Genomic DNA, 26,429 nt, shown 5'->3' on the forward strand with positions numbered 1-26,429 from the left:
CTAATACTTTCGGGCGTCGCCGTAATAAATCCACATTGCCGATTACAAAATCCCTTCCGCCCGGCCACTCCGGTTGCCACTCACACCCGGCTACTGCGTTTTCCGTCCCCCTCTCTAGCTTGCATTTCACTTTCACTCCTCCCACCATCCACTCCCCCACCCATCCCTCTTAACACCTCCTCCCCCAGCCGCCCCGTCGGCGCCAACCCCTTCTCGACACTCCCTCGCCACCCAGACCAGCCCGCACGCTTGGAACAGGGAGGCCATGCCCGCCGAGACCGCCTGGCAGCGCCGCGTGCGCCGTGTGCTCGTCCTGACCGGAACAGCGACGACGGCGTACCTCTTCTTCGGATATCTCTTTGGTCGTATGCGCGATGCGCGCGTGCGCGCACTCAAAGAGCGCAGGGAGAAGGAAGTGTGAGTAACCCTTCCCCCCCTCACCCGTCTAGTCCATCCCGTTTCCAGCTTGCAGACCTCGTCTATCATCTTCTTTCACCGGTGGACGTGGGCTGCGAGAACTACCCCACATCCGCCGTTGCCCCGAGATCGAGCCGGCCGGCGCCGGAGTCGTTGCCGGCCGCCGGCCGTGTCCACCCCGCCAGAGTCGTCGTCATCGAAGCTTGTCTCGGCGCTGCCATGGCTGCGAGGATGTTACCAGGTAGCCAGGCGGAGACTGCGCCGTGGTACATGCTTCGGCTGTTGGCGGAGCGCGAGCTCGGGGGTCGCGTGAATCCACAATCATCTATTGCATTCTGAGCTTCCCGGGTCGCACGGTGTGTCCTGTCCCCAAACTCTGCTCGCGCGATCGCAGACTCCATGTGGCCGTTATAAAGAGCAAGGCGGACCACTGCTCCACGCTCATAGCAGACAACACCATCTCCGCTTACGACTTGCCTTGGCTGACCCACTTGTCCAGGATCAAGGCCCACTTCACATCCGTTCTCTCGACCATTTCATTCACACTTTACGCCCTCCTCCCTACTCTTGAACCCCAGCTCTTTGCCGCCTACCCCGTCGAAGCCACCAGCCAGGCGCTGCAGGCCAAGACCGGCGCAGCGGGCAACAGTGTCGGCAGCCCCACCGACACAGGCACCACCGACCCCACGCCCGGCAGCACGCCCGCCGACAGCCTCTTGCTTCTCGACAGCTCTGTCCCTCTGGCGACCGCGACTATTGAGGACATTGACTCGTCGATCATCTCCAACGTCTCGCACGTTACCGCGGCCACGTCCCTTTCCGTTCCGACGATTGCCGAGAGCGTGACCGACTCGGACGCGGGCAACACGTCGGCGTCGGAGAGCTCGGGCGAGGCCGAGGGCGCCAACCCCGCCGAGAGCTGGGCTAGCGAGTTTGGCCGTGCGAGCGAGCGCACCGACGACGATGTGGTGAGTGCTGAAGAACGCGGAACAGTCATGCAGCAGGACCCCTCACTAACGCTTCAGCTCACGGCGTCGACCATGTCGCAGGCCATTTCGCTTCCTCCCACCGACACGTCTTCTGTTGTCCCGTCGCCGACCTCGGAGCTCTCTGCGCTCCAGGAGTCGCCTCCCCGTCCCACCACTCTGCCCCCGTCGTCTCCCCAGCGTGTTGTCGACCCCCGGTCAAAGAAGGTGCTCTGGCGCGACCTCAAGGTTCAGAGTGAGTCAAGGCCAAACATCATGTTCCCGGCTAACGTCCCTAGGCCTTACCCGTGCCCTCTCCACTGCCTACCTCGTTCCTCTCGTCTACCTCCTCACCTCGTCCCAGCTCACCATCCTGGCGCGCATGCGCTACCTCGCCGACGTCAAGGCCAGCAACGCCCAGCGTGACCGTGAGCGTGTGGAGCGCGAGCGCTCGCGTGGCCTCTTTGGCTACTTTTCGGTCGAGGCCATGGGCCTGGGCGAGTACGTCGAGCGCGGCGCCGCTGCCGGTGCCAGCCTCATCCCTGCGTCTGTGAGCGAGTGGTTCTTCGGTTCGGATCCCTACACTTCATCGTCAGGCTACGAGTCGCCCGACGTCATTGCCACGCGCGAGGCCGAGCTCGAGCTGCAAAACTCCGAGGCGGAGCGTCTGTTCCTCACGTACTCGTGGTGGCTCCTGCACGAGGGATGGAGGACCATCTCGGGCCGGGTCGAGCATGCCGTGGACCGCGTGTTCGGCCCCCTTGGCCTCAAGCGCGAGGTGACCCCCGAGCTGTGGGACGCGCTCGTCAAGGAAGTGCGCGCGTGCGTCGAGACAGAAGTGGACGAGGACGAGTCCCTCCCGCACGGCCACTCGTCACACGCAAAGGCCAAGCTGTACGACTTTACGCCGCTCGTCATCCCCGTTGCGCCCTTGCCGCCGACGTTTGACGACTGCCCGCTCCCGCTCTCGCCCGACGAGCACGGCGCTTACCTCGTCCGCCTCCTGTCCGAGACAAAGGAACACCTCGCGTCGCCCGACGCCCGCCTGCTCATTGACAAGGGCGTCTCGGCCATGCTCGCGTCCCTCGGCGACGCACTGGCCATCGAGCCCGGCACCACCGGCCGGCGGTTCGCCGACACCCTCCCGCAGCTCAACACGTGGAGCAAAGGTGTGTGGGAGGGCATCCCCGACAGCGGGGTGGAGACGCTCCTGGCCCTGCCAGAGTTTGAGGCGTTTGCGGCGCTCGTGTTTGGTGATTGGGCGCCGAGGTGATGGTAGAATACACAGCAGTATGCACAGACTGTAGCGACAGGCCATGGCCCGGGTGGGTGGTGCGTGGGTCACCGCCTGGATTCTACGAGCAAGGTTGCCAGTCTGTTGTGTTCGCCAGGCAGCGATGTGGGTGCTATTCTTTCAGGTGGGCGGGAGCGTGAAGAGAGCGACGACACAGGAGATACGTAGCAGACGAGAGACGAGCATTGCCCTTTGTCTGTGCCACTTTTGTGTTGGATTTCGACCCCATGTGTGTACCACAGTGGTCGTGTGCCGAACTCGGAAGGCAAGCTGTGACACACATGGATACATAGGACGCTCTAGAGAGTTGGCATAGATGTGAGCTGGGGGAGCCAGCCGGTTAGAAAGAAGGAAGAGAAAATGGACCGTGCTGCCATGACCACCACCCACTCGCCACCCTGGGCCTTCAGCTTGCCACACCCGCACCCGCGCGCCTCAGTTCAGTTGTCTACCGAGCTCAGAGACATGTGTCCCTCCCTGCTTGGCCTCGATACGCTGACCTCGTTGCGCGCACAGGCTCGCAGGCGGGATGGCCTCAAGGCCCTACCTCCGCCGACCTCCCCCGACGTCCCTCCTCACATCGATGGGAGCCTCTCGTCCATTCCGGTGTCCACCTCACACCTCAACCTCGCTAGCCGTCTCGACCACCTGGCTGATCTCGCCGCCTTGCGAGACCTCGCGACCGTTTCGCGCCTCTCGACCCGAGTTCGCGACTTCGTCCACCCCCACGGCCGCGCCCAATCCGAACGTCCCAACATCATCGACTCTCCACCCAATCTCAACATCTCCTCCACCCATCTCTTGCCTTGTCATTCATGCATTTTCGTGTGCAGAGTCTCTGCTTGCACTCTACTCAACGCGGGTGTTAACCTCGGGGTTGAAGAACAGCGACTGCATGCCCCAGGGGAAGGGCTTGGTGCTGCGGAGGTCAGCGATGGTTGGGGGACGATGTTGTGGAGAGTGGAGCCGCGCGCAGCGATTTTGGCAGCAACGCGACCATGTACACACCACACGCGTACATGCCGTTGCGGCCATGCGGCATGCCGCATGCAGCCATGTACGGGTTGGACGGCGGTGGACGGTTGGCCGACGCTGGACACGACGCATGGACTGGTGGATGACGGCGGTGGCAGGGCCACACAGTGGACAATGGAGGCTTTGGCGCAGCGAATTGGGCGAATGGCGAACCGGCCCGAAAGGTTCAACCACCCGATGACAACCTTTGACCGACCTCGCCAGTCCAGTCCAGTGTCCACACGCGCCGTCGTCCAGTGTCCATTGCCTTCCTGCACGCTACACGCTGCCGCCATGCTCGATGCAGCCACTCTCCGCACTGGGCACTCACCGGATGTTGAGGTACTCGTAGTCGGGGATGGCGGGCATCTCGCCGCCGTTGTCGTGCTTGATGTGCTCGAGGTGCTCGTGGTGGGCAGCCTCAAGCTTGTAGGTCCAGGCAGCGCCGCCGATGATGGCGGGAATGCAGACGTAGAACCTGGAGACAAGAGTCAGTATGCCAATGACGAAACGCTGACGAGTCCGGAAACCCACGAGATGTTCTTCCAGAGGTTGGTGGTCTCTGCGCGACAGTCAGTATGCGGCCATGGGAGAGGAGTATGGGTCCCAGTGACACCGAGTCGGGGGGAGCCATAGCCGTGGTCGATAGCAGGCCGCAGGTGTGCTGAAGTTGCTCGTCACCTGCTGCCGCACCACCACGAACCACATCTACTTGGCTGGCCCGCGACCGGCATTGCGTGGGATCCGATTCGACGCACCCTTGGCGTGGGCCTCGGCGGCGGCGCGCTCGGCGAGGAACTCGTTGGGGGCACCCGAGGTCGAGGTGAAGCCGCGAGTGCGGACGGCACGGGCGACCTGGGCGGCGGGGCGGGCGGCGCGGAGCATGGTGTGTGGGGGAGTGGATGAGTGGTGGATGAGGAGGAGAGCTGGAGGACGATGAGCAGCGACGAGCCAGCGGCAGTCAGGCGGCGAGCGGCCACAGAGCCCAGCAGCCAGGAGCCAGGCCCGCCAGCCAGCCAGCCAGCCAGAGCCTGGGTGGAGTCGGAGCGCTCTCGGAGGGCTCGCTCACCAGCTCTGGGTGCGGCGGGATTATACCGGCGTTACTGGTCCGTGGCATATAATGTGTGTGTGCACGACTTATCCGACCCTCCCACTTAACATCCTCCCACCCCGCCTACGCTGGTGACCGGGCAGAGACGTGGCGGGCCTCGTCGATGGGCCCGGCTGGCTGGCTGGCTGGACGCGCGCGCGGCAGTGGATCACGCTAGGTGCCAGGTGCCAGCAACACGACGACGACTGGCCGTGGACAGCAAGCAACGTTTCCCCTTTCCTCCTCCTCCTCCTTCGTTATCATCCCCCCAACCCTCTCCCTCACACTCCTTTACAAAAACCCCAGGCGCCAGCCACCATGGCACCGGGCATCTCTTACGACGACTCGGGCGCGCTTGCTTCCTACTTTGCAGCAAGCTGCCTCGCCCTCATCCTCATTCCTGTCACAGTCGCAACACTTCGCCCAGCACAAAGTGGTGAGTGGCCCTCCTCTCTGCCACCATGGCCGCTGTGACGTGTCCCACCAGCTGCCAGGTCATGGACCTCGCTCTCCATCACATCCAACGCAGCTCCCCCTTCGTCACCAGTACTGACACTGCTCCTCCCTTTGCCGTTCGACTTGATCCACAATGTACCACCACGTTCCGCTCCTGTTGTTGTGACCTCGTTCCATTCCACGCACACTCCTTCCACCAGACCACGTCAAGTCGCTCTGTGACTGCTCAGAATGCCGTGCCAACAATGGTCGTAAGCGCCGTCTGAGACGTGCCGCGCACAACTCGAGACTCGCCAAGCGCATGGTCCCCCTGCTCCTGTTCTGGGGTCTCTTTGCCTGGATCGCGTACGGCCTCTACTCTGCCGGCGCACCTCCCGAGCTCAAGGTCTACGACCCCCGCGAGATCCTTGGCATCTCGTCCAGCGCAACGGAGAAGCAGATTAAGAAGCACTACCGCAAGCTGTCGCTCCAGTACCACCCTGACAAGATCAAGCTGGGTGTCAACGAGACCATGGAGGAGGCCGAGTCCAAGTTTATCGAGATCACAAAGGCCTACAAGTCGCTCACCGACGAAACCATCCGCGAGAACCTGGAAAAGTACGGCAACCCCGACGGTCCCCAGCAGCGCGAGGACAAGATTGCCATCCCCAAGTGGGTCGTCGAGGGCAAGAGCTCGGCTTGGGTCCTGGCCGCCTACGGTATCGTGCTCGGCCTCGGTATCCCCTTCATTGTCGGCCGCTGGTGGTTCCGTCAGCGCCGCCTGACGCGTGACGGCATCCTCAACGGCACCGCCGAGATCTTCTTCCACTCGCTCCGCCAGGACATTGATTTCCTGTCCATCATTTCCCTCCTCGCTTCGGCCCTCGAGTTTGAGTCTGTCCTGGCTACCAAGAAGGTGTCCAAGAAGCAGCGCAAGGAGCGTCAGGCGCGTATCGAGGAGCTTGAAAAGGTCCTCGAGGAGAAGCGTGTCGCTCTCAACATTGACGAATCGCCGACCATGCGCAAGGACTCGCGTGTCATTGTCACCACCGCCGTGGCCCGTCGTGCGCGTGCCCTCCTGTGGGCCCACCTCTTGCGTGTCAAGCTTGAGCCCGAGCTCGAGCGCGAGCAGCTCGAGGTTCTCCGCGTCACCCCTCCTCTTATCCAGGGCCTTTCCAACATTGCCCTCGGCTTCACCTGGCTCGACACTTCGCTTCTCTGTCTCAAGCTCCAGTCGGCCCTCGTCCAGGCCATCCCCATTGGCGCTTCCCCTCTCGCCCAGTTCCCCGACATTTCCCTCGAGGAGGCTCAGGACATGGAGATTCTCACCAACTCGGAGGGCCGTCTCTGGCTGGAAAAGTGGGTCCGTCGCGACGTCGACGGCCTCGCCGAGGCCAAGAAGGTGGCCAAGACCTGGCCCCGTCTGGACATTACGTCGACCGAGTTCAAGGTCGTCGGTGAAAAGGTCGTCACCCCCGGCTCGATCGTCTCCCTCATCGTCAAGGCCCGCTACGTGTACCCCACCACCCCTATCTCTAGCGCGACGAACGGCGGCGCCGCCCGCGAGGAGTCGGTCGAGGTCGTCGAGGGTTCCGTCGAGGCTGCCGACGGCGAGGCCAAGGTCGAGGAGGTCAACGAGAAGTCTCCCATCCCCTCGCGCTCGGCGTCTCCCAAGGTCAAGTCGGTCATCACCCCGGCCAAGCCTTCCAAGCCCACCGGCTACATCCACGCTCCTCACTGGCCCGCGAACCGCGCACCTTCCTTCCAGGTGATGCTCGGCGACTCGAAGCTGGACAAGGTGATTGTGCCCCCCACGCGCTTCACCGATATCCCCATGCCCAACGCCGACGGCACACCCGCCGAGCCCAAGGAGTTTACCATTCAATTGCCTGCTCCCCCACAGCCGAACCTTTACTCGTTCGTTGCGTACCTCACCTCGGACGCGCTCGTTGGCGCCGATGTGTCGAGGCCGATTATGGTGAGCTTCTTCATGTCACTTCGGCAGAATCAAGCTAACATTTGTTTCCAGCTCAAGGTGGAGCCCGTGGCCGACGAGGAGGACAGCGACGACGACATTTCCGATCCCGAGGAGGACTCACTGGCGGGCCAGATGGCGCTCATGCGCGGAGGAAAGGTCAAGGCGTCTGACGTCTACGGCGACGACGACAGCGAGTACGAGACAGACACATCAAGTGACGAGGACACTCCGCGTGCCGGCCGTGCGATCAACGAGGACACGGATAGCGATAGCGATTAAACCGTCCGCGACCCCCCACACCGCACACACACACACAGAGTAAATCGTTATTTTTTAGGAACACATGAGTTGTCTCGTTGGCGAAAAGACCTCAACCGTCAGTCACGCACAACGTCGTCAGAAGAGAGACCGAGAGAGTTTAGGTCGTAGGAAGAGCATTTTTCACATTGCACTAGTTTCGCTTGTTCATTGCATCGCGCGTGGCGGGTGTATATATCCTGGTTAGATATACCAAATGCATCATCTGCAAGCGCAGCTAAGAGAGTCGAGCGTGGCCACATTGTCTGCCAGCTGGCCAGCTGCGAGAACGATACAGGACGCTACGCCTCTTCGCGCCAGAAGCGTGGTCGAGTCTCTCCGATGCGTCAGGCACGAACATCCACAACTCGGCAATGTCGTTTGGTGTGTGGTCCTTGGTTCGGATCGAAAAGTCGGATCTCGTCGTTATCAAACACTTCTACCAACACCCACCCACCTTGATGCGTCCGGCACGCACCCTCCTCCAGGCGGCACACCGCGCCACCCGTGCTCCCGGCGCGCGCACCGTGCTGGGCCGCAGCCCGGCCCTGGCGCGCGGCTACGCCGCCCCGGCCTCGCTCGAGTCCACCTCGTCGTCGTCGGCTGCCGATGCCGCCGACGCCGCCGGGATCGAGGTATCCCCCAAACCGCCCCAGTTCGGACAGCCGCTGGCGCTCACGCACCCCCACCTCGTGCGCCAGCGCGAGCTGACGCCCGGGATCACGGCGGAAGAGTACGAGGACCGCCGGCGCAGGCTCATGGACAGCCTGCCGGCCGGGAGCGTGGTCGTGTGTATGGGCGGGACGGTGCGGTTGATCACGCAGCGTGAGTGCGGGACGGTAGACCTGGGAGAGGAGAGCAAGTAGCTGACATGCGGGGTGTAACAGAGATCTTGTAAGTCGTTGTGTGCACTAAGTGACGCCACGATAGCACGGGGCCCTGTTGTCGTCGAACGGTGCTGACCCTTGGCAAGCTACAAGTTCCGACAAGGTGGGTTCTTCTGCTTAACGGATAACCCATAAAACCTGCATTCTGACGCGGCTCTCAGCGACTGACTTTTTCTACCTGACGGGATTTGAGGAGCCGGACGCTACTGCTGTGCTGGGTGAGTGTGGCCGTGATATGGTGTCGGCAACAGCATCGGGAGCTGGGACAGCTGTCTTATGCCAACAACGACCAGCTGTTTCTAGTACCCCGCAGTGCCTCATGACTTGCAATCTGCGCACAGTGCGCTAACGTCAGTTTCCCGCCCTTCCACTCCCCGCGGATACACATATACCCTCTTTGTGCCTCCTCGTGACCGCCACGAGCTGCTTTGGAGCGGCGAGCGGACAGGTGTGGACGGCGCGACGGAGATCTTTGGGGCCGACGAGGTAAGTTGAGGTGCTACCTTTGCAACCAACTGGCCAAAGGGCTGACACCCTCCCAGGCCTACTCGCACGCCGAGCTGAGCAGCATGCTCCCTTCCTATCTCTCGGGCGCTGCACACGTGTACGCGTCCCTCCCGCCATCGCCGTCCCCCTCGGCCTCGAGCCAGCCATTCACGCCTCCGCCGCCGCGCCGCCGGTCGAGCCTGCTCAAGCTCTTCAGCCCCGTCGAGAGCAAGAACGCCGACCCCAACCCGTTCGTCCGCGGCGACCCGCCACACCTCATGCTCGCGGCTGCGTTGGCGTCGGAACACGCCAAGCCGCTCGAGCGCGCCGTCCAGCAGCTCCGGGTGCGCAAGAGCCCCGCCGAGATCAAGCTTATGAAGCGCGCCGCGGACCTGAGTGCCGCCGCGCACGCGAGCGTGATGCGTTTCGCCCGGCCAGGCGGCACCGAGGCCCAGCTCGCCGCGCACTTTGAGTACCAGTGCGCGCTGGGCGGCAGCGAGCGCCCGGCCTACGTGCCCGTCGTGGCCAGCGGCGCTAACAGCCTCGTGATCCACTACACGCGCAACGACTGTGCCCTCGGCGCCGACGAGATGGTCCTCATTGACGCCGGTTGCGAGCGCCACATGTACGCGTCGGACATTACGCGCACGTTCCCCGTCTCGGGCAAGTTTACCGACCCCCAGCGCGACCTGTACCAGGCCGTGTTGAACGTGCAGAAGGAGTGTGTCAAGAGGTGTACCGTCGAGGACAGCGTAAACCTCAATGAACTCCACCGGGCCAGTGAGTAGGAAGCAGGAAACAGGAGAGCGTGCACATGGTCTACTGCTGACGTCTTTCGCAGGCTGCACCATGCTCGGCGAGGAGCTGCGTAACATTGGCTTCCGCCTCACCGCCGGCGACATTGAGCGCAAACTCGTAAGCCCCAAACCCCCCACCTTCCCCCTTCCTAACCTCCTCCAACAGTACCCGCACTTCCTGTCGCACCACGTCGGCTCGGACCTGCACGACTGCCCACAGGCCAACCGGTCCGGCGCGCTCGTGACCGGCAACGTCGTCACCATCGAGCCGGGCATCTACGTGCCCTTTGACGCGTCGTTCCCAAAGGCCTTCCACGGCCTGGGCGTGCGCATCGAGGACGAGGTGGCCCTCACCCCGGACGGGCCGTATGTGCTCTCGGCCAACGCGCCCAAGGAGGTCGTGGACGTCGAGGGCGCGTGTCAGGGCGCGCTGGAGCAGTAGCGAGGGGAGTGGTCGCATAGAGAGAAGAGGAGGGGAGGGGGGAGGTCAACCACAATGCATAGGCTTGGTCACGTTCGGAACGGGACGAGGTTGTGGGTGGGCGTGTTGCTGACCTGTGGCGCCACACGTCCAACAGCAGGCGGGACAGGGGAACTGGCACGCGGGTACACGGGCACAGTCAGCTGAAGGCTCCTTCTCGGCCGTCTATCCGGACTGGGCTCGCGGACTCGTGTCGACGCGTCTCACAACGTGTGTGTCGCAACTCACGAACCACCTTGCTCCGCCGTCCCCACGTCCGCCGTCGACGGCAGCCACGCCTTGTCCATTCCCCTGCGTAGATATAGATCTGTTTCATCTCTGCCCTATGCACTTCTCGCAACCCCACACTACAGAACGGGACGACGCGCGTTACCTGCCGCCACGCGCGCCGCGATCATCTCTTCACGGCGCTTAGCCTTGAGGGCCTTCTTTGCGTGGTACTTGGCTTCGTCGATACGTGCAAAGATCATGTTCTGGATCAAAGTGTACGCCATGCTGGCCGTCCAGTATATCACGATACCCTGCGGTGTTTGTCAGGTTTAAACCCCCCTTCATATGCTGAACATGGTGGGGCGTGTCTGGCCACGGGGGAAGTACTTACACTGGGCACGAACTGGCCAACTACCATGAACAGGACGGAAAAGGCTTTCAGCGAAAAGTTGACCGCTCGCCGGACTCTGACCATAAGTGTTGTCATGTTTTTGGCAGCACCAGGCACAATGTCGACGTCATTGAACATGGACTCTGAAGTCGCCGCAAGGTCATTATTGTCGGAACGGACTGCACGGCGAGGTCGGAGGCTTGCGGCGAGGATCGGCGTGGTGGTGCTCAGCTTGCGGTTGCCGGTGGCCCGTGGCGGCGGGGTGCTGGGCCTAGGTGGACCTGAAGGAGACGAGCCGATGCGCTGGGAAGAGCTTCGTACGCCGGCCGGCGCGATGGTCCATTTTGGCGCTTTACCGTTCGCAGCCATCTTGGACAACGGAGAAGCCTGCTCTGGCCCCTCGGGCTTGGTGGTTTCGTCAAGCGCCTCCTCTACCTTTTTGTGTTGCCTCGTCTGAAACTCTGCCGACGCGTACGCCATCACACCGCCAATGACAGGCAGAATCATGGTCGGGTCGGCCTCTCCGAGGCCGTCGGCGAGCCATGCAAAGCGCTCCGCGGCCAATGCGCTGCCGGGGGCATCGATCGCGTACCGGATAGCTTGACTGCATGTGATGAGGAGAGGGATCGCGACCAATACAGGGGCGCCAATGAGTTTGAGTGGGTGGGTGCCATACTTCTTGTGCAGGGCATACTGGTAGTCGGCGAGCTGGGTCTCGTCAGCCATAACGTCGAAAGGAAACGTCGCGTTGTTCGCACTTGTTTCTTGAGCTCGACCATGTACTCGTCATAACCTTTCCCTGACTTCCTATGCTCTCCAACGAGGCGGATGGCGATTTTTTCATTCGCACGCTGCATCTCTGGGACCACCGTCGCCTCTGTAAGCTCGGTTCGTTTCCGCCTCCAAATCTGCACTGGGACAGTTATAGCGGTCCGGAGGATGATGGTGAGGACGACAATGCTGAGCGTGTACGAAGGAGTTGGAGTCGCGAGGAGAAGGTCGCCGATCAAGTGGGCGGGGGCCAAAAGGACGTCTGACACACCCCATGAAGTGGAGTTTGCAGCGGCCGCTGCGACGGTATCCAGTGGTTCCAGTGGGACGCTGGGGACGTTAACAGCAGCGGCTGCGTCCATGGAGCCAGAAGCGGTCGACGCCGCTGCAGTGACCGGGACAGAACTCGAGTCGGAAAGGTATCGCCTGCCAGGTGGAACCAAGGATCGGGTGGCCGTACCGTATGCGAGGCGAGGACGCAGTGTCCTCGCAGTGGACATTGCACGTTGGCTCGCTCCGAACGAGCCCGACGACGACGACAACGACGACGCTGCAGGCGCGAACGCGGGTGCGAGGAGCTGTGCCCGGGATCGAGAGTGGAGGCTGCTGGACGCCCATGCGGGGCGAGAGATGAGCCGCGGGACCAGGGATCCAATGCCGGCCATGGCAGGTGGTGTTGGTGGTGTGTGGTGCGTATGAAATGTGGGTGGTAACCAACTGTACGTGATTGAGCACCAACAAAAGAGGATCCGGCGAGTGGAGGCGCGGGGAATTGGCCGGACGGGAGGAACCTCCCCCAGGATACACCCACTCATCTTCTGTTACTGGACGTCTTGCTCCGGCCCTCAAGCCCCCATATGACCTGCATTAAGCTTAAAGCATGCAGTTGATGCAATCCATTAAGTATCTTGATACCCTCTCGTCTCAAGCAACAGAATCGCACACATGTATGTGGCTGGACAGGCCAACGCCATGTTCATCGGCCCGCTCGGTCGATCCGTTGACATCTACACCGCCCAGGAACACGACGCCATGGATCGTTGCCCACATCTTGCACCTCTCACATCGTCATCATATCCACGCAAACAGCTTTTGCTCGTGGCTCGAGGTGCCTCCACCCGCCCTCTCGACCATGCTCGTTGGACGACCAGTTGGTGACCGTGTCAAACGGTGGCGAGACCGATGGCTAGAACAGTCGCCGCGGCCCATATCCGTCCAACTTGCGCCCAGCGACACCGTTCTCGACTGGGACGCAGTGCCCCATATCCTCGACAGTGTCATTTCGTATGCGTCCACAGACACACTGATGACCTTTCGTCGTGTCTCGCGCTATACACGGCACAAGGCAGACGGGATCCTCTTTGATCATATTCACCTGCGATACCGGTCTGACCGTGACGTCAAACTCGGCCTCAGCCGCGTGCATAATCGACAGCTGGCGGTCAACTTGGGGTTGGACGATACACCACTGCTGCCACAGGTTTACAACACTGGATCTCGCTACGATACGCGTGCGCAATGGAAGACTAGGGGTCTGTTTCGACCAGACGACTCGGCGCGGCCGAACCAATCCATGGTGCCCTTCACCAACTGTCGCGTCATCGACATCGATGGCGGGTTTATCAGCCATTCCAGCGCACCCCTTTTGGATACACTGTATATCATATGGTGCGCGTGGAACAGCACAATCGATTGGCAACCGCAACAGTCTCCTACTCTTCAACCACCTCCCGTCGTCGGTGTTCACGGTCCAGCAAAGGGTACCGTCCGCCTCTTTCCCGACTCCAATGGAATCTTGACCGCTTTCCGGGTGAACTGGCTACCCATCGCCGTCAGCGTGGCTTTTGCTGCTCCAAAGAGCAAAACGTATCGGTTCAAACCGGGGTTGGGCAACAGCGGTATAGGCGATTGCACGCCAATCTGCGGCCGCTGTGTGCAGCATATAGTCGATGGAGCAGTACCGTTCCCGCCAAACCGCTATGCCTGGTCGCCGTCGTGGGGCAAATGTACCCGGGCACGCCCACGCCAGCCTTCCGTCAACGTCTATGTCGTGTGGACAGACACCACACCGAACACCCGCAGGAAGAGGAACTCGCGGTCCGACGACCATGACCTCGTCAGCAGCATCTTCATGGCTATTGCGCCGTTCGGGGCACAGTACAACCAAGGAGATGGATCGATGCTTGGCCAACCGGGCACAGCTTGGGTCGTCTTCCCCCAGCTGCGGGGTGACGCATTCATGGCCCACCAGGAGAGCTTGACGAACAAGATGCGTCAGTACCTGTCCGACCAGGTCGATCTCGAGAAATCAGGCGCGACGGTTGATCAAGTGCTGGAGAGACTAGAGTATCTCACAGTACAGGGCTATGCTGCACGCGTTGGACGGCAGGCGGCGTCGTTGGAGCTTGGAGAGGATAAGATTGGGGACCTGGGTTTGGGTGGGTGGCCCAGCTGAGGCTGCATCTGTTTGTACTTTTGTAGCCTTGAGTGATGCTTGCTCATACCATGGCTGTATGGAACACAGCCTGTTACCCGTTAGCGTGGATCATTGGCTTGGCATGTGACGGCGATATCCGCGCGCCCGCGCGTCAACACTTCCATCGTGTGTCTGCGCAAGTCACAGGTGTCTTTACCCTCCCAACTCACTCATCATCATGTTTGGGTCATCTAACCGATCCTCAACCTCGAAGACTCCAGATCCCCCAGCCACGTCGCCAGCATGGGGTTCCTGGATATCCCATTTCTCGCAAAAGGTCGCTACCTGGACGTACATTTCGCCAACAGCAGAGCAACAGCCCACGTCTACCCCGCTCAACTTTGACAAGACGCTCAACCTGGAGATGTACCCACACATCCTTGACACCATCATCATGTTCTCCCCGCGCGAAACACTGCTGGGGTTCCGTGGAGTATCCCAAGCCACGCGTGTAGCGGCCGACAAGATTCTGTTCACCCACATTCTCCTCCGCGAGGTTCAGACGCGTAACCAGCCGCCTGAGATATTTGTGTACTTTCCATCAGACAGTACACGCCTCTTGCCTGCAAGTGTTAATCCCTACCACGACGAGCAGACACTCCACGGCCAACTCTGCGCGTATGCGTACCGGCCTCGAATGTCACCACGCCGGGAGCCTCTCGCTCCGGAGGAGATGCAGACCCTCCTCGCCCGGTCGTTCATGAACTGCCGGGTCGTCGATCTCGACGGGGGCACCACTCTTGTCCGCCTGGTCTTGGCATGCACGATTCTTAGCGGTGCAGACTGGAGTGATGACCTGCGCCTTGCTGATCCCGGTGAAGAGTGGATGGTTTGTACCGTTCGCGTGCGTCCAAACGCTCAGGGCAGAGTGTCGGGGGTCGTAACCGGATCGTCAGACGGGATACTTTCCGTCGTTGTAGCTCTCGCGACACCGAACAGCAAGAAGTACAGGTTTAAACCGTGGTCAGCCGGCCAAATACCCGTCTGTGGCCGGTTGGTACAGCACATCGTCAACGGGGTCGTACCGTTTGCGTCGAGGCGCGACCCATGGCCACCGCAAGGCGTGGCTCCCCCATTCAACGGCTGGGACAGAGGCACACCAGGTCTGGCCGTCTATGTCGTGTGGACCACTCCAAAGAACAACAAGTACGACGACCTCGCGTTCAGTATTGTCAAGGCCATTGCGCCATTGACGACGTTCCAAGGCGAGCCGGGCCGTGCGTTGGTCATCTTCCCGCGCCTCCAGGACGATATCGATGCCGCAAAGCATTTCGACCAGGTAGCCGCCTTGACGGATAAGGTGCGCAAGAAACTGTTTGACAATGTCGACTGGGCCAACTCGTGGGCCGACATGAGCCAGCTGTTGGAGAGAATGGAGTTTGTCAGTGTGGCAGAGTACACCCAAAGGTATGGACATGAGGCGGCCGTGGCGGAACTCGCAATGGAGGACGAGGGTTTCGAGTTGTAAGATTATAGTACCTATGCACAAATGCGTGCGGAGAGGAAGATCCTGCAAGGGGTCGTGCAGACGGCCCACCCATGGTTTAGAATGAGTGGCAACTTGGTATACCTCATCGACAGATGAAAGGAATGCTATTTTCAACAACTATCCACTTATTCAAGACCATGCGTACCACTTTCCGACCATTCTTAATTCTAGAACGGACCCCAAAAAGTCTAACGTGATCAAGTACCCCATATCGCTACCCAAACGTCAACATACTCGTCTCGCGACTTGACCTTGGGGCCCGATCTGATTGTGGCGTACACGCTAATTCGTCAATTACTGGCCAGTCGGTATCAAGACACTCCCCCTCGGTGGGCAGTTAATGATAAGTATCAACTACAGTATGGCTTCTTGTTATCTCCAGCTTGCTTCCTAGCTGTCTGCTTGACATCAGCTTTTGATCAGAGGGTGTTTTCGTCTGGTAGCTGGTATAGGTTGTGCCCAAAACAGGTCTCAACACAACCCACGAGGCCACACCCGCTGCCTGCCAACAATCTGAGCCCCAATTTGCTTCCGCTTGACCCGTCTCCACTCAATCGCCACACTGAGAAAACGCCGCGCGTGGCCCGCCTGGGACTGGTCGCTCCGCGCTGGCGCCGCCGAGTCCTCCCGGCCCGCTGCTCGCTCGCTGGCTGGGCGGATGCAGGCTGGGCGACAGCGGGGGTGTCGGTGCGTGCGTGCTGCAGGCCATCGTCGTTGTCTGCACAGTGTCCACTGAATCTCCACCCCCAACCTCTGTGAGTAACCCACGCCAGGCAGCGAAGACACCCTTGCTGATAGCGTACACAGCCCCCCACCCCACCCACTCTACTCAAAATGTTCGGTCTCCGCAAGTGGCCCACTCCCGTGCGTTATGAACAAAACCCGTGGTGTGGTGTTCGTTGTACTGACCGTCCGTCTTCCTTCATCGACATGTTATCCTCGTCCTCGTCGTCCTACCCTTGCCGCCTGCCTTGCGTCTTATCATGCCCGTCCCCTCCCCATCCCTGTCCTCGTCGTCGACCTCTCCCCTCACCTCTTTTGACATGACCACGCCCCGCCGACCTGCCTGGCCGCCATCGCACACCCGTCGTGTACCTTGCCCCCCTTCCCCTCCCCATCCTTTATTACTCTCTACCATCTCCCCGTCGACCCGCTCATCGCCGCCCGTCACCTCATACGTGAACCCATCTGCCGTCTCGCACTGTGTGTGATGCTTTTCGTGCCCAACTCGTGTCTCCACTCCTGCCCGTAACCGCGTCGCACCTGGTCATTTTACCCCGGTCATGGTCTTGATCCAAAACAGATGGCTGCCCCCCTCTGGCCCTTCGCCTTCGCCTCGGTCGTCACCTTCTTCGGTGTCGTCAAGGCCCAGGGTTTCGCTGTTGCCAGTGAGTGACACTGTTGGCATTTGGGACCGGACATTGTGCCGGTGCTCGTTGTCGTGGTTGTGTTGAAGAGAATGCTCCGGGCGACTGGCTAGGAGTTCTTCGCAGCGACTAGCCAGTCTACCCAGACCGTCTTCGCTCCATCACCTCCACTCAGGCGTCAACTCCCCTCTGCCACTGTTCAGCTAGAACAGTACGGCCAAGCTGACACGAATCCACAGCCCCCGACGCCATCAAGGACCCCCGTAACCCCTACGCCGCCCAGCTCGTCAAGCAGGAGGCCCACTAAACGCTCGGTTCTAGAGCCGTGCGCGCAAAGCCAAAGCATGATGCAAACGTAGAAATCGGACGAACCAGAGCGTGGACAGCGCGGGTGGGGGAGGTCGCGTCAGGAGAGGAGACGGAGGAGATGGACGACGAAGCAGGTCACAGACAGAGAGGGCGGGGAGGACAGCTCGCTGCAACCCGAGGTCACGGAGAGCGAGAGAGCGGACAGACAGCTCGCTGCGACGCAACGAGGCGGTGTGGGGTCACACCGTCTTTGGCCGAGCGAGCAGTGGATAGGCGCCACGATGTGCAGCGCAGACGACTGTGGACGCTTTCGTTGGAGAAGGGCTGACGTGAACCCCGAATGGTGGTTGCACTAAAGTCAGCAGTGTGCAGTGAGCGCAGTGACCTGGACTGGCTTTTGCGGCTGTGGGTTCCACGAATCGATCGCCGGACTCTCGGATGCAGCGAAAAGAGTATTGCATCGGATGGGTCGTTAAGAAATCGCGTAGTGTGTTTTCTGTGGCTAGGTGAAACACAACACGACCGAGAAATTAGAACAAAATGGCTGCTTTCTTTTTCTCTATGTGTTTCTTGGATGTGGCCCAACTCCAGCGTACCAGCGCGTTTCCACGGCACTACGCGGCAAGACGTGGACCCAGGTTTGCCCCCAACACTCACATACTCACACAAGCGTACACAAAGATGTACACAACAGGATCTACGACGTGATCACCACTCGGCGCCGTTCGCGCACTACACAAAGTTGAGTGCCACCAGCAGCTCTGCCAACCCGCGATCCCCACCTTCCCCAAACTCTCCGCCGCCTGGCGCCTGTCTGTAGAAATCACTCAACACCGTCGCGCGCGGTCTCAGTCCCTCGCTGGCGGTGAGGAGCAGCCACTTGACAATGCGCGGGTTGACGCCCTCGACGCCCAGGCCGAGCCACGAGGCCGTGCCCAGCCCCTTGGCGATCCACGTCGGTGCTGCGAGTGGAAAGTTGGAGGCCGAGGTGAAGGAGATTGTCCATGGGGTCTGTGTAGTCGCGGAGGACATGGACGGGAATGGGGACGGGGGCGGGGTGAGTGGGGAGGTGGTTGGGACGAGCGTTGGGATGAGGTGCGCAACGACTGTGATGGCCTTTTCGGGAATGTCAAGGAACGAGTCTATGCGATACCTGCGGATGGTCAGCTGGAACGTTACACGACAGCCAGATGCGCCATAGTGACAGGTGGGAGCTTTACGACACAGCTTTCCACCTGTCGCCCAGACACAGACACAGCCGCGAACCAAACGGCCACACAACTCACCAGTCCTGCGTCCTCACTGTCGTCCCATGACAATCCCACTCAAACCCTTCGCGCCGGCTATCCGGCCACGTCGTAGGGTGTATCCCCATCCCCTGTGGCCAAGTACGCGGCTCATCCCCCTGGTCAAACCTTGAAAACACTGTGCCCCGCCCACGCACTTGTCCCAGGACCGGCACCCCGTCGTCAAACCGCCACAGGTCGCGCCATGCCGGTTCCGTAAAGGCTTCGTAGACGAGTCGGGAGAAGGACACGTCCCACGGCGGCGTCTCCTCCTTGATGCTCACCACGAGCGTTTCGGATGGGTGTGCGCGCAGAAAGGCCGAGAGGGTGGACAGCTCGTGTTGGAGAGTGGAGCGTTCGGGACGGATACCATGGTAGGCTGCGGGTGGGTTGTTAGTAACGTGTTCGGGGAGTGGTGTAGGCGTACTAAGCAACTTGCCGTCCTCGACCTTGAGCCGGATATCAAAGAACCGCACCCCGTCTTCGAGCTGTTGCGCTATGGGTGTAGCGACTTGTTGGCACTGGGAGATGAAGTCTGCCGTCTGTCAGTCCCAGCTCCACTGCCGCCCACATCTGCCACCACGTACAGCCATACAGGGCGCAGCTCTCATGTGTGCCCGGGATCACCATGGCTCCCAAGGGTGTGTAGTCTGGTATGTCCCTCATCCAGTCCGTTGTTGGCCGGGTACGGAAGAGGAGGAGTGTGGGGCTAGCACTTGGGCCGTCGAGGAGATGGTACGCCAACACGGTCGGCGCCGAAGAGTGCAGTTTGGCCCACCCTCGCCGGCGGTGGGAGCGGCAGGGGTAGAGCGGGACCGTGACTGTAGTGTGTCGAGGACTGCTTGGGTGGGGAGTAGTGCCCTCATCGTCTACATTGTACGTCACGACGAGGTGGGAGGAGTCGCCCTTGCCCCAACTCCATCGTCGCTTCGGGAGGTTGACTTGGACCATTTTGGCCTGTGTCCCGACCCCAACGTCTTGCACCTTGAGTTCCTCCTCCTCCACCCCCTTCTCCTGCACTCTTCCACGATCTCCATGGCAGCTGCTGCCATGAGCCACAGTCACAGACGACAGCTGCACGCCAAACGGGACGATTCGGAGGGAATGACGTTGACGTTGACGTTGACGTTGCGCCATCGCGGGGTTGTTGTTTACATGAGCACTACGTTGAGGAGTGACGCGCTGGGCACAGTCGTGGACACGATATCAAGTTGCAAGTGGGTTGTCCAGTGGGTTGTCCAAGGGTTGTCCAGTTGGTGATGCTTCCCAGTGTGATCCAGCAAGGCCAGTGGCGTGAAGTGGACAAGTGCGAGACACGGCACGAGGCCGACGTCTTCTGATGACGACAGCTGACAGCCTCCACCTCTGCCATTGAAGTGGCGATTCCTGCCTCTTGTCTCCCGACCCAGAATCACTGTGTCACTGCTGCTGACACCACCAAATTGTGCCTGTGCGCGCTGTTGTCATCGATGCATGCGTGGAGTTGCGTTGCCCGGGCGCCGGCTAATGGCGTGGGGAAGGAACGAGACACCCCACCTGTCGGGCCGAGATTATCTAGGCGAGGCGGGCGATCCCATCGACGGTCCACTCGGTACTTAACCGTCACCTTTTTGGCTCCTCCGTTCTCCCTCCCCTGCAACGCCAAGCACTCGCCCCACCTCCACCTCTCTACCAACATGCAGAGTCTCGTGTTGGCGACCCCCCCCGTTGTTTGGTGGAGGCGCGCCATACAAAGTGAAGGCGACGCGGCTGGGTGGACCAATTGGCGGTTTCTCTATGGCCGCTCAGTCGCCGCCCAGCCGCGGTCTCCGCGGGGAGACTATCATCCTTCCGTCGTCATTTACCCCGAACATACCGTTTCTGTCGCCACACTCCATCTGCCAACGGACTCACACTCCCCCCCACTCTTCTCACAAGGTCTGACGACTATATACACTCGGTTACTCACCGCCCCACCTCTCCCCCATGCGTCTCCCCCGCACCACATCCCACCTCATCATGTCTGCTGCTCGCAGTGCAGGCGCTGCCCCTCGCGCAGCCCACTTCTCCACTTGCAACAAGTTGCCATTCTTCGGCGCCGTCAATGCCGCCAGCTCGAGCGCACCTCGTCCCCCCCACTATACGCCGGCCTCGATGCGCAATGCAGCCAGCCAGGCTCAGGCCAGGAAGCAGCTCGTCACTCTGACCGAGATTGACAGGCTGCTCACCCACATTGCCCGTGAGTGACTGCCGTGGCTTTGATGTGGTTGCGTTGTGTTTGTGTGAATGGGATTCGGCGGGGGAGCGATTGGCCTGCGGTGACGCTGGAGACACCTTGTCTCCAGGTCAACTGCATGTCCCCTCCCCTTCGTTCTCCGAGTATGGAATCGGTTGGGATTCGGTTGGCTCTTCTCTTCATCGCGGTACAACATTCATCACAGTACAACATACGTATACAGCAGAGGCTACGGCGGGAAACATAGACATAATGGTGTGGGTTGTAGTTGGACTGGACAGAGCTTGTGCGATGACCCGGAAAGGCCTCCAACCTCTCACCCAGTGCCCCTCTCCAACTTACGCAGCAGACTCGGCCAACGCGGGCACCAAGAAGTCGGACACCCCGATGGTCATGCGCGCTCACCCGATCCCGTGGATGCAGGCCGGCTGCGGCGCTCCCGAGCTCGAGACCGCGGCTAGCAAGTCTCCGCAAGGCCCGCCTCTCACCCAAAAGGAAAAGGACGAGCTCATCGAGCCCAAGCACATGTCGGCCTCGTACACCAGCTTTGACCTGCCGCTCGCCACCGACCCAAAGCTGTACGACCAGTATGTCAACTTTTCGGGTGGTTTCCGTGAGTAGCAAACACGCCGGGGCCGACGGGCCCGGTTGTGGCTCGAGGGCTTATATGCTGACATACACACAGGCATGGGCAAGCTCCTTGAGAGTGAGATCTCCGATACCCCTCCCTGTGGCCCAGATGTACTGATGCCCCAGACCTTGACTCGCTCGCTGGCGCCGTCGCGTACCGCCACTGCCTGGCCAATGCCCCGCCTGCGGACGGCAAGGCGACTGAGAACTTCCACCAGATGGCCAACCGCGCCGGCATCTACCTCGCCACTGCCAGTGCCGACCGTCTGGACATGTTTGGCAAGCTCAACCACGAGAACGTCCGGTGAGTTGCTTCAACACGAGCCGCAACTGACGCCCGCCCAGTGACCTGAAGTTTTCGGGCTTTGTGACGTGGACCGGAAACTCGTCCATGGAGGTCTTTGTCAAGATGGAAGGCAGGCGACCCGGTGCCGACCAGAGCGACACGCTCATGCTGGGCCGTTTCTCCATGGTGTGCCGTGACTCGCACACCCACAAGGCGCGCAAGGTGCCACCTCTCATTGTGGACACCCCCGAGGAGAAGATGCTCTGGGACATTGGCCAGGAGCACAAGGAGCAGCGCCACGAGTTCCTCCAGGCGTCGCTGGACAAGAAGCCGCCCACGTCGGACGAAGTGGCCGACCTGCACAAGTTTATGCTCGACGTGCGCGACAAGAAGGAGTGGCACGGCGAGACCATTGTGCCCATGTCCGAGACGGTCACCCAGTCGGTCCAGCTCATGTTCCCCCAGGAGCGCAACCTCCACGGCAAGGTGTTTGGTGGTTTCCTCATGCGTATGGCGTTTGAGCTGTGTTTCACCAACGCTGCCATCTTTGCGCAGCGTCCGATGCGCTTCCTCTCGCTCGACCAGATCACCTTCCGCCTCCCCGTGCCCATTGGCGCCGTTGTCCGCCTCACTTCCAAGGTCGTCAAGACCACCCAGCCCCAGGACGGACCCTATGGCGAGGCCAAGGCACACATCATGGTCACGGCCGAGGTCGACGACATTGCCTCGGGCACGCGCCAGGAGACCAACACGTTCTACTTTACCATGGGCCTCGAGGACGGCAGCCTCATTGGCCGCACCGTTGTTCCCGAGTTGTACGACGAGGCCATGGACTTCCTCGAGGGCGAGCGCCGTCTGGCAATCGGCCAGGAGATGCGCAGGCTCTACGATGCGGACAAGGTCATGGCAGACGACGCTTGAGCGAGGGGAGAGCGACGAGGACGAGGAGGAGGAGGAGGAGGAGGCGAGTCCGCTGCCTGTGCCCAGTAGTACAGTCTTTATCCATAGCAGGGGCGAGATCAGACAACAGAACACAAGAATTTTATCAACGAAGGGTTAATGCATCATTTTGCTTTGGGAACGATGTTGTGAGACACCCTTGCTCTCCCCGGCTGCTGCGGGTATGGGGGTGTGTGACGGTGGCCTGGACTCATGTGCTGCTCAGAGGTACAGAGAGGAACGACTGGATGGACGGGACGACTGGTGGTTGATATCTCCGCCCAGGCACACACCTCTGCGCGTCTCTTTTATGCGCTGCTGATGACAAGAACCGAGTGGAGACACGCCTGGGCCGTGCAGCAGCGCAGCGGCTGTGGCCTGTTCTCGTGTCTCTCTCCGCTGCAGGCTGTTTGCATTCATGCATTGTACATTGTCTGACACAGACACAGACACACACCCCGTTTCGCCTGTTGGACGAACGCTTGTTATCAACGAGCAGAGGAGACAGATTCCGACCGATTCGTCCCCCCCCTCTTCCGCGTGCACACACTCTGTTCGCGCAAACACTCCGCTCTACTCCCCGCACACCACGGCCCATCCCTCTGGCATCTTGCTCATCGCTCCATCTCTCCCACACCCCAACACCTTTTTGCATCGCCATTGCTTCTGCATCGTGCACCATCTCGCTCACTCCCTCCACCTCCACCATCGCTTAAGCGACCGTCCACACCGCCGCGCACAGGGACCCCCCCGTTCCCCCGCCCCACTTGAATCCCAGGTCCCACCAACTGGTCGGAATCCTCGCCACCGCGCCGCCGTCATCGACCCTCCGTCTCTCTCTCTCTCTCTACCCTCCCGTCCCGCCCTAGTTCCTCTTGTCTTCGTCACATACACAGCTCGCGCGCTCTCTCATTCATACTCTTCTCTTCCCTATCACCTTGCTCCTCCACACACACACGACGCGTGCTTTGGCACGAGCACACTGCATTATTCAAGCGCCCAACCGACCCCCGCGGTGCACTTTGCAAAACGAAACCGCAACCACAATCCCCCGCCGCCGCCATGACGGCCATCTCGCCCAAGCCGTCGTCGCCGGGCACGCCCATCACTGAATGGGACGAGGGCGCCGTCAACACCTACCTCGTCAGCATAGGACTGGGGGGATACGAGAGTGTCATCTACGGTGCGTACCCAGAGCCGGCAGCGCTCGCTCGCTCGCTCGCTGGCCTGCGCGCCAGCGAGCCGTTGCGATGAAGCGTTCTTTTTCGAGACGACATCAGAACTTTGGCACCCACCCTCCCCACGCACTGCACACACGCACATGCGTCCGTCGTCGCCCATCAGTGTGCGCGCACAATGTCGTACCGCGGTCATTGACATGGGACTGTGCGCGCGCTAGCGTAGTAGCGCGGGCGCCGGGGGCGACGGACAGACTACGCGTGCGCGCCGGTGATTGGCATCATCTCTCTCCCCCGTGTGCCGACCGTGCGCGGTGGTGTCTTGATCGACCTGATCTGCCCGCCGGCGACGCCTCGACTAGCGCGCGCGCCAAGGCCGTGGTCAGTCGCCGTCGTCGACGACGCCGGCGGGCCGCGGCGCCGGGGTGTGCCATGAGGAAGACGACGACGATGGCGGAGTGTGCGGAACGGCGAGAGATGTGGACATTGGCTGACATACCCAACAGAACATGGAATCACCGGCGATGTACTGTGCGCGCTCGACAATGAGAGCCTGGTCGACCTCGGCATGACGAGTCTCGGGCACCGCCTGAGCGTCTTGCGTGCCGTCTACGAGCTCAAAAAGGAGCAAGGGATCGAAATGGGCGAGGACGACTGGAGGCCACAGGGTGGGTTGTTGCTGAGCGCCATCGCTGCGCTTTGCCTGTGCCCGGCGCCTGTGCCCAGCTTGCTAACTGAACCGCAGAGGAAGTTGCCTTGGAAGCGATGGCCGCGGCTGCGTCGCTAGACAAGATGTGGAACTATGTTCTCGACCAGCAGGACCGCTTGCTAAACTTGGAACGGGAGCACGCACGACTGCTGCGCGTCCTGACCGACGCTGGCATTTCGGCTGGTCAGACCATCCCCACCCTCGTCGAGGAGACTCCTGGACAGCCACAGACGGCCGTGACGTACCGCTTCGACGACTCGCCCAGCGGGTACAACTCGCGCAACGGGCTGCGTTCGGCGGACATTCGCTCGCACTCGTCAGACCTTTTGACACCCAAACCGCCTCTACTCCAGCGCAACCTGAGCTCCCCAGCAATGCGTGGCCAGAACCGTCTGCCGCTCACTGGCGCTCCCCATTCTGGTCCTTTACCTTCGTCCCCGACCCCACCGGTTGACCCCCCTCCACCTACACCGGCACCTACAGCGTCCAACCGTGACCGCCGCGTCAATGACGCCAAGCACGAGGCACACTCGGCCGCCAAGAGCTTCCGTGTCACAATGGAGGACCCATGCTACAAGGTCCTGCCAGCCGCGCTGAAAAAGTACAAGATCAACGACGACTGGAAAATGTACGCCCTCTTCATCTGCTTTGGCAACACCGAACGGTGCCTCAGTTACGACGAAAAGCCCCTGCTCCTGTTCCAAAAGCTCAAGGAGGGTGGCCAACGGCCCGTCTTCATGCTGCGCCATATCCGTGACATCAAGTCACCGATTGCCGTCGCACAACAAAAGCAGGCCGTCAAGCTCGGCCTCCCGCCCAACTCTGACAAAAACCTACTCCCTACCATCGAATCGACTCTGGCTTCCCCGACAAAGGCTACTTCAAACGGCACCCCACCAACATCTGGCGACCGCCCGGCAGGACGTACACCAGGCGAAGGCACGTTCCCTGAACTGCCGTCGCCCGGCATGCGCGATGCGATGGACGCGCCCAAGACACCGGGCACGCTCGTGGACAAGAACGGACAAGTGCACAAGGTCACATACGCCATCTCCATTTACCCATACATTGCCGACCGACAGGACGAGTTTGACGTTGCTGTCGGGGCCACGTTTGTCGTCATGTCCAAAGCGAAAGGATGGTGGTTTGTCCAAAAAGATCCTTCTGGAACGGGCAACATTATCCCGGAACAAGAAAAGTCGGCATGGGTCCCTGCCGGCTGCCTTCTCGAACTCACCGCCCCTGTCGCCACCGTCTCCCCTTCATCACCAGGAAAGAGGCCCGGACGCGCACCCATCCCACCAGCCAACATCATGTCCTCGAGCTACGCAGGTCTCGTCCTCATGGACTATGTCGGCAAGGACGACAACGAGCTCACTCTCAAGGCCGAGGAGAGGATCAGGGTGTACAAGAAGTACTGCCACTGGAGCTACAGCATCAAGGAGGAGACGGGCGAGCGCGGATGGGTGCCGGCCTGGTTTGTTGGCAAGCTGCCAAACGACGCACAGTCCCAGGCCACCGTCGTCGCCGCCCAAGCTGCCGCGCAACAGGCGTCGTCATCGACCACCGCCGCCCCCGGCACGACGAGCTCGGTACCCACACCAGGTCTCTCGCCGCAGGCTGCTGCCAGCGCAGGGGGTGCGCCCACCACCACCGTCTCTCCAGGCTTGACAACGGGCGACTCGTCGAGTCCCGGCCACGACGAGTAGGAGAGCGGTAGGTAGTGTGAGCGGAGGGAGCCGGTAAGGGGACGGGTAACGCGTTTGTCATTAGGTGGGTATTTAGTATTTTGTACTGATAAGGAAAAGAGGACGACGACCCCGACGACAGAGTCGGGGTCCTTTTTTTGACGCTCGGATTGTGTGGAAAGCATGACACTAGGTCTTTAGGAAAATGTCACATTCTTGACCGATCACGTCCATTTGTCAAGTGTTCGTTACCGCGCACCCATGTAGAGTGAAGAGTGTGAAGCTGACTGGATGAGTATGTCCAGCCTACCGCGTCCACATTCGTAGCGGGGAAGCCGACGATC

General features: G+C 60.9%; 11 protein-coding genes across 11 annotated transcripts; 8 read left to right on the top strand and 3 right to left on the bottom strand.

Annotated features, from left to right (window-relative positions):
* Positions 1-265: 265 nt before the first annotated feature.
* PEX3 (peroxin) lies at positions 266-2,655 on the top strand (the record flags this gene model as incomplete). Its single annotated transcript, XM_028619776.1, has 4 exons — positions 266-417; positions 917-1,385; positions 1,443-1,638; positions 1,682-2,655. 4 exons carry the CDS (start codon positions 266-268, stop codon positions 2,653-2,655), a joined length of 1,791 nt encoding a protein of 596 aa, XP_028478748.1.
* Positions 2,656-3,877: 1,222 nt separating this feature from the next.
* On the bottom strand, positions 3,878-4,575 carry COX13 (Cytochrome c oxidase subunit 6A, mitochondrial; the record flags this gene model as incomplete). The annotated part of the gene is made up of 4 exons (XM_028619777.1): positions 3,878-3,962; positions 4,022-4,168; positions 4,225-4,252; positions 4,449-4,575. 4 exons carry the CDS (start codon positions 4,573-4,575, stop codon positions 3,878-3,880), a joined length of 387 nt encoding a protein of 128 aa, XP_028478749.1.
* A 523-nt stretch (positions 4,576-5,098) lies between these two features.
* On the top strand, positions 5,099-7,472 carry SEC63 (secretory subunit; the record flags this gene model as incomplete). Its single annotated transcript, XM_028619778.1, has 3 exons — positions 5,099-5,216; positions 5,467-7,193; positions 7,245-7,472. 3 exons carry the CDS (start codon positions 5,099-5,101, stop codon positions 7,470-7,472), a joined length of 2,073 nt encoding a protein of 690 aa, XP_028478750.1.
* A 479-nt stretch (positions 7,473-7,951) lies between these two features.
* Positions 7,952-10,102, top strand: EHS24_004153 (uncharacterized protein; the record flags this gene model as incomplete). The annotated part of the gene is made up of 8 exons (XM_028619779.1): positions 7,952-8,315; positions 8,378-8,384; positions 8,464-8,480; positions 8,539-8,595; positions 8,733-8,863; positions 8,920-9,643; positions 9,705-9,778; positions 9,827-10,102. 8 exons carry the CDS (start codon positions 7,952-7,954, stop codon positions 10,100-10,102), a joined length of 1,650 nt encoding a protein of 549 aa, XP_028478751.1.
* A 386-nt stretch (positions 10,103-10,488) lies between these two features.
* Positions 10,489-12,178, bottom strand: EHS24_004154 (uncharacterized protein; the record flags this gene model as incomplete). Its single annotated transcript, XM_028619780.1, has 3 exons — positions 10,489-10,662; positions 10,743-11,450; positions 11,501-12,178. The coding sequence occupies 3 exons, from the start codon at positions 12,176-12,178 to the stop codon at positions 10,489-10,491; spliced, it is 1,560 nt and encodes a 519-aa protein (XP_028478752.1).
* Positions 12,179-12,645: 467 nt separating this feature from the next.
* On the top strand, positions 12,646-13,968 carry EHS24_004155 (uncharacterized protein; the record flags this gene model as incomplete). The annotated part of the gene is made up of 1 exon (XM_028619781.1): positions 12,646-13,968. One exon carries the CDS (start codon positions 12,646-12,648, stop codon positions 13,966-13,968), a length of 1,323 nt encoding a protein of 440 aa, XP_028478753.1.
* A 199-nt stretch (positions 13,969-14,167) lies between these two features.
* Positions 14,168-15,457, top strand: EHS24_004156 (uncharacterized protein; the record flags this gene model as incomplete). Its single annotated transcript, XM_028619782.1, has 2 exons — positions 14,168-14,818; positions 14,993-15,457. The coding sequence occupies 2 exons, from the start codon at positions 14,168-14,170 to the stop codon at positions 15,455-15,457; spliced, it is 1,116 nt and encodes a 371-aa protein (XP_028478754.1).
* An 855-nt stretch (positions 15,458-16,312) lies between these two features.
* EHS24_004157 (uncharacterized protein) lies at positions 16,313-17,152 on the top strand (the record flags this gene model as incomplete). The annotated part of the gene is made up of 3 exons (XM_028619783.1): positions 16,313-16,342; positions 16,782-16,866; positions 17,085-17,152. The coding sequence occupies 3 exons, from the start codon at positions 16,313-16,315 to the stop codon at positions 17,150-17,152; spliced, it is 183 nt and encodes a 60-aa protein (XP_028478755.1).
* Positions 17,153-17,886: 734 nt separating this feature from the next.
* EHS24_004158 (uncharacterized protein) lies at positions 17,887-19,391 on the bottom strand (the record flags this gene model as incomplete). The annotated part of the gene is made up of 4 exons (XM_028619784.1): positions 17,887-18,307; positions 18,636-18,819; positions 18,868-18,975; positions 19,028-19,391. The coding sequence occupies 4 exons, from the start codon at positions 19,389-19,391 to the stop codon at positions 17,887-17,889; spliced, it is 1,077 nt and encodes a 358-aa protein (XP_028478756.1).
* A 1,047-nt stretch (positions 19,392-20,438) lies between these two features.
* On the top strand, positions 20,439-22,492 carry EHS24_004159 (uncharacterized protein; the record flags this gene model as incomplete). Its single annotated transcript, XM_028619785.1, has 5 exons — positions 20,439-20,658; positions 21,005-21,268; positions 21,341-21,361; positions 21,412-21,589; positions 21,631-22,492. The coding sequence occupies 5 exons, from the start codon at positions 20,439-20,441 to the stop codon at positions 22,490-22,492; spliced, it is 1,545 nt and encodes a 514-aa protein (XP_028478757.1).
* A 1,080-nt stretch (positions 22,493-23,572) lies between these two features.
* STE50 lies at positions 23,573-26,106 on the top strand (the record flags this gene model as incomplete). Its single annotated transcript, XM_028619786.1, has 3 exons — positions 23,573-23,693; positions 24,195-24,356; positions 24,434-26,106. 3 exons carry the CDS (start codon positions 23,573-23,575, stop codon positions 26,104-26,106), a joined length of 1,956 nt encoding a protein of 651 aa, XP_028478758.1.
* Positions 26,107-26,429: the final 323 nt, after the last annotated feature.

The sequence above is a fragment of the Apiotrichum porosum genome, assembly GCF_003942205.1.
Source record: "Apiotrichum porosum strain DSM 27194 chromosome Unknown scaffold_2, whole genome shotgun sequence".
Lineage (NCBI taxonomy): Eukaryota > Fungi > Basidiomycota > Tremellomycetes > Trichosporonales > Trichosporonaceae > Apiotrichum > Apiotrichum porosum.